The 11,846-nt window shown below is 38.4% G+C and overlaps 1 protein-coding gene across 1 annotated transcript; it reads left to right on the forward strand.

Moving 5' to 3' along the window:
* Nucleotides 1-10,933: 10,933 nt before the first annotated feature.
* On the forward strand, nt 10,934-11,426 carry Smp_135030 (hypothetical protein; the record flags this gene model as incomplete). Its single annotated transcript, XM_018796188.1, has 3 exons — nt 10,934-11,110; nt 11,174-11,273; nt 11,308-11,426. The coding sequence occupies 3 exons, from the start codon at nt 10,934-10,936 to the stop codon at nt 11,424-11,426; spliced, it is 396 nt and encodes a 131-aa protein (XP_018650425.1).
* Nucleotides 11,427-11,846: the final 420 nt, after the last annotated feature.

Here is an 11,846-nt window from a genome sequence, read left to right on the forward strand (position 1 = left end):
ATAGAAGGTACTACTGGCCTCTAATTGTCAAATTAGAACACCAGTCGTATCCTCACAACATTGTTTCGTGGGGGAGGATGAAGTCGGCAAATGCAGTCTGGATACCTACCGCGAATCTTCAAAAAAAAGGGGAGGTGTTGGGATGACCCTGCTTTTTTCTCGCAAGCGACATAACAAGCTCAGGGGTCATCAAGGAGCATTTCAACCAATCAGCGATTAATTAGAAGTTATGTGAAGTTATGTTACTAAAATAACGAAAATGGAAAAGTCACATGTGGAGATCCTGATTGGCTGATTTATACACTGCTACTATGTTTAGCAGTATTCTAGAACTTTCAGTAAAACTCAAGGACTCTAAAATTACCATAAAATCCCCATATTTTCTGTACATAACTGAACACTATAGTAAAGTGCTTCCCACACACTTTGTGCCTTTTCCATCGTCTTCAAGTTGCTGAGTAGTTCTAGCTCGGGGGTACGGAACTAGCTTAGGGAAGCGAATATAGCGTTCACAATCGGCCAGACGTAACAAAACTCATATACTTTACTCCAGCTTCTGGAGAAACCAATTCATCTATCCATCGTAAGTCATGTTTTCACCTTGTTAACTATTCACTTAATAACCCTGACCATTTTTATATGAGCGTATCCTACTTATCTTATGTCTGTCATTTATTCTTGTCTGACTATAAACATTGATTAACGCTTGAATAAAGTGATTAGGCTTACCCACCATCTCCGATGCGCGTTATTTTTGTTTTGCTCGCTGATATTTACTCATGTGCTTATAACTTTCTGGCTTGCGTCATTTGTCAATAAAACTGTAGTTGTCGCTTCTCTTTGCCTTCTGACTTTACGCGCTGTTAAGATTTGTATTATAACGGTTATCTAGGTGTACGATTAGCGAAGCATGGCACTACAAACCAAAGTACCAAATTTCAAAAGTCGTGAGAAATTTTTTGTATTTACACTCAGTTACCGCTGCACAACTTATTTCAAACCGACTTTGGTGGTGGCGAAAATAATAAGGAAGATTTGATTTGCTTGCTGAAAACATTTCTGTATGTTAAATGTCTCCATAATTCATCAAACTCCTTAAGATGCAACAGGTATTCATAGTTTGATAACACATCAACACGTAACACCATAATTGAAGTGTACAAACCCAGTTATATCAAAAGTCTGAATTGAGGATTTTCGAAAATATGTTTGAAAGTCTATCAACATATCGGGAAGCTTTTAATGTAAGCTGGCTAAAAGTTGTGAAGGATGAATATCACGATGTAACCATTAGTAATCTATTCCGGATGGCTGACCGAGCATCTTCAGTTAGATATGTTCATTAAAAACAAGTGATGTCTGTATCAATGTCGCACATAACTATTTATTTTAGGGATTTAATTACCACTACACCCCGATATATATCCCACACTAATTTTCTATGCATTCTCGGGCATATCAAGTAAATTCAAAATAGTATCAAAAATGGAATGTAAAATATTCTTAGCAGTATTATTTATCAGCCATTAGTTTGGAGGCAGGGAAATTGTGATAGCAAACTTATAAATGTATGAAGTGGAATCATCCTCAGAGAGCTCCTACTGCCACTTGTTTAATTAACTTATGTGTAGTCACGTATTTAGCGCAAACGGATTGACATCCAGGTAAACATGCACAGAAAGATGTATGGAGAACGCACACAATAGAGGAGAAAATGTAGGACATGATACATGTAGTCAACAAGGATAGCGATAATAACTTAAATATACAAACGGTATAACTAATAGTGAGAAATATACGTTCAGTAGAACGACAATAATGACTCTTAAGTCAAATGGTTCCTGATCTCATTATGTGGCAAAATCCAAATAGATCAAAATTAAATTCATTTTCCAGAATTTAAAAAAGGAGTCTAAAGGAAACTTTTTAATCCTTTACGTTGCAATGTAAATTTGATATGAGGGCCATTTTATTTTGAACCAGCTTTTAACCATCGGTACTCTGAACTTTTAGGATCCTAATGTAATTTAATGACTAGAAGAGACGTTTTTTACTGAACTACATTTCTCTGAGCCATAACTGTATCCAGTACGTAATTTTGTTTTAATCTTCCACTTTCACTGAATGTCATAGAAATCAAGCAGTCTTTTTTAGGATTTACGTATGTGAAATCGCCAAGTGACAACTTTTGCTTTGCCTGTCCAGGTGTTTGTCATTTTTAACATACATATTTAGTGTACCTGGAAATTTAACTTCATACAGGTCTCTCTACATAATCATCCGGATACATGGGTTATATGAGTCTTAGCTATGTTCAATATAGAGCACCGTGTGTATATGTCAGCATTCAAACGGTGTTAAAAGACTAAGTGCCGGGCTCTTTATCACTAATCTCTAGGCTAGTTTTGAGAACAAGCTTTTTATTCGTATGCACGTTATATGTTCATGGTAGGTAAGTTGAATGACATTACTCAGGGTACTGATCGAACATGCAAACGGACGATGAATACATATGTCTACTTTAATTTTATTTCTTAGCTCATTCTCCTTCGCAACTTGCAGTTTCAAAAACTATCCGTCGAGAAGAATATCTGATTCATCATTGTGATTAAATTTCCTACTAAATCTCTATAATGTGGATGGATTTTTTGAATCCCTTTAAAGCAATTATACTCTGAATATTATTGATTTGACAAGTTAATACTTAGATAAGAGATAAAAAGCTTTCAAATTAAAGTATGCGTACCTCAAATCTGCCGAAATAAGTTTCTAGATACTAGCGATCAGCCTACCTATTTTATTAATTTAATCTAACGTGGATTTCAAACTGAGGATGCTACGGATGTTCTAGTTTTACAACTAGTTACCAGTAGCACCTTCTATGTTCGATCGTTCCCAGTCAGATAGAAATCAGAAGTCAGACGAGAAGAGGCAGGAAAGATATATTTGATTCGTTACCAATATATCGAGAGGCGTTCGTTACTAACTGATTATTGAAACGTAGGAGCTGTGTCCCACGCTGTGTTGAAACGTGATCTGGTACGGATGCATGACCGAAAGCCTTCAGTTAAACAAGTCCACTTAAACAACATGGTCAGCATCCAATGTCGAACACTTAATGAGCTATTGATTTTGGGGAATTATTTACAGCTACAGATCACTCCCCCCCTAGTGAGGTAGTGATGCCCCTAAGACGTGACCAGCCAGAAGTTTAAACCCAACGAGTTTGTCGTTGGTAAACACTCTTCTGATAGCTTGCTTCGTTTAGCAGCGTCTGGTCGTCTTTCCTTAAACTATGGGACCAAAATGTACAACATAGCAATAAAGAAATATAGTACAATGAAAAATTCCGGTTCCTTGCGAAACTTCGTCGTTCTTTTCCAGCCGTCCTGGAAAAGAGGAAAAATAGAACGTGTGAGTGCATGTCAAAAATACACTCGTACTTGCGTAGGGACACAAGATGAGCGGGAAAAAAAAAGAATAAACTAATACACTTACAAAAAGCGTAAAAGCGATCGGAAAAAATGGTTTTCTTTTGGTTTTTTTTTATATATAAAAATATATATATATACGCTCAAAAAAAGATAAAAATGTTTTGTTTTTTTGTTTTTTTATATAAATAAAAAAAATGAGCATATTAAAAAAATTTTATAATAAACTATGAAAGGGCAATTCAAGATAAAGCTTATGTCCTACGTGCAATATTCGTTAAGATGTTCTGGAAATCTTACTCGTCTTCCAGAACGCGTTGTTTTAGGTTTATCTATTGTCGTTGGCGAAGAATCAAGTTTTGTGTCGGCTGCCGTGTGGGGTACTACAAGTGTCGGAGCCGTGTCGCACGATTGTACTGAAGGAAATTCGACGTAGCTAGGGTTTCCTTCTAAGTACGCTGCTTATAGTCGATCGATACTGATGCTATCGTTCGTGCCGTTCTTATCGACTATATAGTACCTAGGTTCGCGTTGAAGAGCTTTGAATGGTCCTTCGTAAGCTGATTCGAGGGGTCGTCGATGTGAGTCTCGACGAATGAAGACGTGTGTACTATGTCGTAATTCGGGTTGAACGAAAACATCAGTTGATTGAGGTCGAGTGTGAGCAGGTTTAACTGAACGCATAGCGTTTGTAAGCCTACTCGTGTAAGAGTTTAGATCCGTGTTCAATGAAGAAGCTGAAGGATCCACGAATTCTCCTGGGAGTCGGAGTGTCGTTCCGTAAACGAGTTGAGATGCCGTGTATCCAATGTCAGCTTTCACTGCATTGCGGATACCTAGCAAGACGAGTGGAAGAGCGTCTGTCCACTGTGAAACGTTTGAAGCTGATAATGAGGCTTTTAGTTGTCGATGAAAACGTTCTACCAACCCGTTTGATTGTGGGTGGTAGGCGGTCGTCCGGAAGCGCGTGATTCCTAAAAGTGAGGTCAGACAACGGAAAAGTCCAGATTCGAACTGGCGTCCGCGGTCTGTAGTGATTGTGGAAGGGCAGCCGAAATTTGCTACTCATCGTTCGACGAAAGCTCGGGCCACGGTTTCAGCAGTAATGTCCTTAGTCGGTACTGCTTCTGGCCATCGAGTGAAACGGTCTACGCATGTTAAGAGATATGAGTATCCGTTCGAGTCGGGTAAGGGTCCTACCAAATCTAGATGGACGTGGTCGAAACGAGCGTCAGGGGTTTTGAAAGAACCTAAGGGACATTTGTTGTGTCTGATTACCTTAGATTTCTGACAGCTTACACAGGAGCGTGCCCACTCCCTCACGTCTTTATTCATGCCAGGCCAACAAAAGCGTTCGGCGATAAGTTTGACAGTTGCACGAGCACCTGGATGAGAAAGATTGTGCAACGTATTGAAGACGTTGCGGCGATAATGTTTTGGTACAATTGGACGATCCCTACCTGTAGATGTGTCACAGAGTAAGGTTTCCTTACCTGTTCCCATCTGCCTAATACTTAGTTTAAGAGTTGTCGAGGATAACTCATGCTGAAGATCAATGTCTTCTTTTTGAAGCTGAGCGAGTTTAAGAAGGTCGATTCCTTGGAAACTGTTCAAGGAGCTAATTCGAGACAAGGCGTCTGCGACTATATTGTTTGCTCCAGAAATATGTTGTATGGCTGAAGTAAACTGTGAAATGTAGTCGAGTTGTCGAGACTCTCGCGGTGAGTACTTGTCTGAAGATGAACTTAAAGAGAAGGTAAGAGGTTTGTGATCGGTAAAAAGCGTGAATTCTCTTCCTTCGATGGAATGTTGAAAATGCCGTACAGCACAATACATAGCTTGGAGTTCCCCACCGAACGTGCTGTACCTAGATTCCGCGTCTAACAACCGTCTCGAGAAAAATCCTAAAGGTTGCCACGAGTTGTTAACCCATTGTTGTAAGACTCCTCCGATTGCTGAGTCGGATGCGTCTACGGCGATACTAATGGGCGCTTGAGTGTCCTGATGAGCAAGCAGGGTTGCTTTAGCGATGTGTTCCTTAACTGTAGAGAATGCTTTACGGGCTATGTCGTCTAAACTAATTGATTTCGCATTTCCACGAAGCTGATCGGTTAACGGTTTCATTAGGGATGCGCATTTAGGTATGAACCGTCTATAGAAACTTACGAGTCCGTTAAAAGTTCGTAACTGCTTGATCATGGTCGGTTCTGGGTAATCCAGAATGGCCGCCACTTTGCTCCTAAGGGGTCGGATGCCTTGGGCATCAATAGTGTGTCCTAAGAAGTCTAAGCAGTTAGTTCCGATTTGGCATTTCTGAATGTTGACAGTAATGCCATGCCTTTGGAGTCGATCGAAAACAATGTCCAGATGCTTGAAATGTGATTCTCTGTCCGGACTTGCTATTAGACAGTCATCAACATCCGCATGTACGAAGTTGAGACCTCGGAAGACGTCGTCTATAAACCTTTGGAAGGTTTGAGCCGCATTTCTTAAACCAAAAGGCATTCGTAGAAATTCGTAAAGACCGAAGGGAGTGATGATGGCGGTTTTAGGAATGTCGTCAGGTGCCATCGGGATTTGGTTATAAGCTTTAACTAAGTCGATTTTCGAAAAGACAGTTGTACCTTTCAAGGTAGCTGTTAAATCGTGAATATGAGGCAGCGGGTAACGATCGGGAATGGTTTTAGCATTCAGACGCCGATAATCACCAGTTGGCCGCCAATCGTTGCTGTCCTTTTTAGGGACCATGTGCAATGGGGATGACTATGGACTATTCGATGGTCGAATTATACCTAAGTCTATCATGTGCTCGAATTCGTTTTTGGCTAACCTAAGTTTTTCGAGAGCGAGTCGATGGGCTTTCGAAAATACAAGTGGTCCTGTAGTCGAGATGTGATGTGTAACATTGCTGGTTACACAAGGTAATTTCGATGGCGATTGGTATATCCCGGGATATTTGTCGAGTACTGATTGGTACGAGGGGTCTATGATGTGCTTAATCGTGACTGGGGATAACCTGCAACCAGAACAAGGAGTTACGCAAACAGATAGTTTAGTGTTTCCATCTATTAACCTTCGTGAGCGTGTGTCGATGAGTAGATTGTGGTGTTGTAACAGGTCTATACCAATGATTGGCATGGAGACAACTGCAACCACGAAAATCCAGTGTATGGGTTTGCGTAAACCCACGTTAAGGTAGACGTACCTTTTACCGTAAGTAGCGATCGGTTTTCCGTTTGCCGCCTGTAAACTTAAAACAGACTCACGAAGTCTGTCGTCGGGATTTGCTGGAAGAACGCTAACTTCTGCGCCTGTATCGACGAGGTAGCGAACTTTCGTAGTCACATCCGTGACATATAAGAGGCGGCTGTGTTCGCCGGCTACGGTTGCCGTTAACGCGTGCCGGCTGGGAAGTTTCCCGAACTGTTTTTCGTGTCACTCGATTTTGGGGTCGGATAATTGCAGGGCTTCCTGCAATTTCTGGAAGACTTACCGTACTGGTTATGATACCAGCACCAGTCGGGGTTGTCTGTCTCTCGTGGTCGAGAGACAGATCTCTTACGTGAAACGCTCCTACGTGAGGATTTTGACCGACTACGGTCATTACGAGCTCTAAGATATCTTGTAAGCGTGTGACATAGTTCGGCCATGTCAGTCGAGATCGATTGGGGTTTTTCTTTGATGGAAAAAACCTCGGCCTTAGAAAATTTGGTGATTTCCAAGATTCGATCGGCAGATGCAGCTAGTTCATCTATGGCATTGTTTTGAAATGAAACAAGCACTGCCTGCACCTGTTGAGGGAGTTTAGACAAGAAAAGTTGTCTAAATAGGCCATCATCGAAAGTTCGTTGGCCGATGACTTCTCTCATTCTAAGCAACATGTCCGTCGCAGAACCATGTTGCAAGTCGATATTGTTAAGGAGTTGGTCTAACCGTTGTCGATCAGTTAGGTCTCCGCGTTTTAAAATCGATAGTTTAAGCGTTTCGTAAGGTTCGGGAACATCACTAGTAAACATACTAGGTGTTACGTACCTGTTAAACTCGCGCGGTAACGCCTTAACTACCGCGAGGAAACGTGTGCGCGAGTCCGTGATTCCGTGCATGCAAAAATCGGCTTCTGCATAGCAGAACCAGGACTCGATATTGTCGGGCCAAAATGGCGTTAACTGAATCGAAATAGGGGGAATAGACTTAAACTTAAGAACCTTAGGAGAGTGTTCCGTCATAGTAATATAGATAACGAAAAATGTCTAATTAAAATATATCCGAGAAAAAAAAATTCGCGAAAAAAAGTATATCACAATATATAAAATTCAAATAAAGAATAACAATGAATAATAATATTCCAAAATGGAACAGACTTACAGTTTGTGCGCTCGGTGTACCAGATCACGTCGGGTTCACCAATGAGGATGCCACGGATGTTCTAGTTTTACAACTAGTTACCAGTAGCACCTTCTATGTTCGATCGTTCCCAGTCAGATAGAAATCAGAAGTCAGACGAGAAGAGGCAGGAAAGATATATTTGATTCGTTACCAATATATCGAGAGGCGTTCGTTACTAACTGATTATTGAAACGTAGGAGCTGTGTCCCACGCCGTGTTGAAACGTGATCTGGTACGGATGCATGACCGAAAGCCTTCAGTTAAACAAGTCCACTTAAACAACATGGTCAGCATCCAATGTCGAACACTTAATGAGCTATTGATTTTGGGGAATTATTTACAGCTACAAAACGTTTCTACGCTCTCATGTATTAGTTCCAAAAATGTAACCCCTACTTTTGATAAATTTGCGAAAACCCCTAAATTCAGTCCCCTATAAAACCAAGATTAAACGTACATACATTTCGTATCTGAGAAACCTCATATTTAAGGTGATCCGAATAAAGTGGTACTTTGATAACTCTAACTATTTGCTTGCTGCTATCTAGAAAGCTTCCTACTTATTCTTCAAGTTCTTATAAATCACAAGTCCAATATGCCTTGGCTAAGTCGTTGGATAAATAAGTTTTTAAAAGATCATACTAAAGTCAAAAACACCACATCAACTAAAGATATGGTAACTTAGGCTGTGATCCATTCAGAAAGGCACGAGCAACTAGAACGTGAGTCACTCAAACATGAGTGCATGATTCGCTTTTATGTTGCGTGGTAATTTATCCTAAATTGTTATTTTTCTAGAATGCCAGAAGTATCTCTCCAGGACCGACTGCGTAACTTGGATACTCAGAGACAAAGACAACCTTTGTGTCGGTCAGGAAAACAACACTATATGGAGAGATTCAATAAATAGTTTAAGAAAGCAAGTTTAGATAGTTTAGGAAACCTAAAACGTAGGCAAGCTATGAGAGGTGACAGATAAAACATTTGAAAATCTTCATTACCTTTTAGATACCAGGAGTTTTTCCCTTTCTCCAACAATGGCGAAGTTTCGTCTGTTTTACTAATATTGTCCACCTCCACACATTGCTCAATGTGTTGAAAATATGTTTAACCAAAAGCTTAAACCGTTACAACGTTTATTTATCACATGGTTATGTTGCATTTAGCAGACAAAATAAAGTGCGAAACTTCAAACCATGAAGGGTGGCATCGCATAGCAGCGAAGTTCCATAAATCTAGAGATTTCTGGTGTTTACTTACCGGTGATGTGAATAAAGAAGTCACCAATTACTTCTGCATATGACAATGAGATTGTCCAATGCTTTTTAACATAAAAAAAGACACTGGTTGGTTTTCCACTAAAAAGAAAGGCCTCGCATGTTTACAAAGTAATTATACTTCATGCATTTCCAAAAGGAAAAGCAGATGATAAAACCCCATTCTTATGGCGCTAAGCACACGTTGAAAGGGCATATAAAGGTAGGAAATAAATGGCGGTGAAAGTGGTCGTCATGTATATGGATATGAATATATCAATGTAAAAGTCAAAAAAATATATAAAAATTCCAAATTGTACATTCAAATTATGCTCATTCAACCTACCGTGCCCACGGGATCGTAACCCAATATGATTTAAAAGTAATACACCTTCCTGTCGTGTTAACTTGTCGCTTCAAGTTAATTCATTGTGGCTTTTAATCATTTCCCCTCTTTTTTAAAAATAGTTCAACCAGGTTTATTAACCTATGATCATAAATATTTACTAAGATTTTTTAATTCTAAAATAGTTTACAATACCAACATACTTCAGTCATAAAATCGTTTTATATCAGGCAGCCGTTTCGTTTTATTTCAAGGCTATATATCCATGCATATCCATTACCATACCGGAGATCGCATTCAGTAATTTGAATCACTAGATAATACCTCAGTGGTATACTGCTTTTTAATTTTCTTAGCTGAATTCACTTCAAATGTGCAATATCTATTAGTAAATTTGCAAATTTTGAGTAAGATTTATATATGCTAGTTCTGTAGTTTTACATTATAGCTGTTCAGTTTATTTTGATTTTCAATAGTTTTCTAACCAAAGTCACTTCATAATGTAGAATGTTGCCAACTTTAACAGTCTTCTCAACTTCATTACATGTCAATTCGTCTAACAACTACTAGTTGATATATTTGATAAATTTTTAAAACTTTCGCTAGATGTAATTGTTTATCTGAGACCCAGTGGACAAGGACATGGATACTATTTATCCATTTAAATCGATAGTGTTTACTAATTTTTTTAACATTTGTGTATAAGAAAAGTACTTGAGCTACCTTAACTGAATGAAAATTAGTTTGACAAAAATATAGGTAGAAATGTTTATTTATTTATTTAAACACAAAAACATCGGTACAAGGGGGCACCAGATATAGATGCGTCACGCAAATCAAATGAGATTTGTATGAGGGCTGTGATACTGCCCAGGTGCCCAAACTGAAGCAGATGGTTTTTTAGGGGACCACACCCCTAGCCTTCGACCTAAAGATCTGATCCACAAGGTAGTGGAGCATCGTGAGGAAATGCAGTCACATGGTAGCTGGTGACCAACAATTGGTTCATACGTCATTTGTTCCTTCAGGATACTGGAGCCCATGTGCACGATTGATTTGGAATCAGGGTTTTCCAACTCCCCTAGATGAACTCTCCGTGTCCACCAACCCGGTTAAAGCGCCAGACATTCGCTTTTTGTCCTTTTAATCTCGTAAACAGCAGTAATGCCATGAGAAGGTAGCGCGTAGGACTTCCCTGACAGAGGCTATATACGCGTGGCGATGTGAGAGTATTTGGAGAGGAAGAGCGTACTCTCCACATTCTCGACCGTACCAGGGTATTTAAGGGCTAAGATTTATTGATGCACTTTATTATTATTAAATTCTAATCAACAATCATTTCAACATTTACACATCACTAGATTGTTAATAGTTTTCTCTTCTCTATGATTCTTAAAAAATCTAAATTATTTAGACATTTCACATGGAAACAATTTTCTATGGGTTTTTAATAAATAAAAAAGAAAACATGAACAATTATCCATTCTCAATTATGTTTAGGAATAATTTCATCCATGAATTCAATCAATTATCAATTGCCAGAAGACAAACAACAATACAATACGAATATTGATGAACATGAAGACGAAGAAAAGATTCTCACTGATATGCATAAAACGTTTCATCAAACTGAGATAAATCCTGGATGGTTTCCAAAAGATCTTTATGAATTTTTCAAAGTTTATAATATAGTTAGTTATAATAATAAAAAAAAGGGGGGAATTTCAAAAACAAAAAAAAACGACTTTTTTTAGGATAATTTTCCAGTGATTAATTTAAAGTATAAACTTCCAAATGAAGACAACAGTTCAATGTCTTTAGATGACATACATGATCTTTTCAAATCTGAAATTGGTAAATTTAAAACAAAAAAATCTTTATTGAATAGATTCAAAACATGTCAATGATATCATTGAAACTATGGAGAAACATTTAAATGATGGTTATAAACAAATAATTGATGAAGTGAATAGTTTGAATATAGTTTCTATGATAGATGAACATTAAAAGAAAACTATCATCATGGAGTGTTGAGTTTCATACAATACACATGATTTGATAATCAGTTACAGTTTGTACTTTATGTATTTTTTATGTAGAAATAAAAGTTTCGTTGATTTCGTTTAATAGAGTTGCGATCATGAGTCAATTGAAGCTAGACCACCATGGAAAACCTGGAAGTACTAGTAGGCAGTTTCGTCCTACTGTAGGAATCCTCAGTGGTGCGTATCCATGATCCTTCCTCAAGAGATTTCAACCCAGGATCTATCAGTCTGAACTATATAAAATTAATAAAATCTACACAAAACCTTCCTTCTGATTCCGTTTAAAACTAATATTTTTAAAAATTCATCTGATGTTGTTTATTTGTATCTTCCTAATGTTATTTCGGACTAGAAGATACAAGTAAACAATACCAAATGAATT

The sequence above is a fragment of the Schistosoma mansoni genome, chromosome 2 (genome assembly GCF_000237925.1).
Source record: "Schistosoma mansoni strain Puerto Rico chromosome 2, complete genome".
In the NCBI taxonomy this organism is placed as follows: domain Eukaryota; kingdom Metazoa; phylum Platyhelminthes; class Trematoda; order Strigeidida; family Schistosomatidae; genus Schistosoma; species Schistosoma mansoni.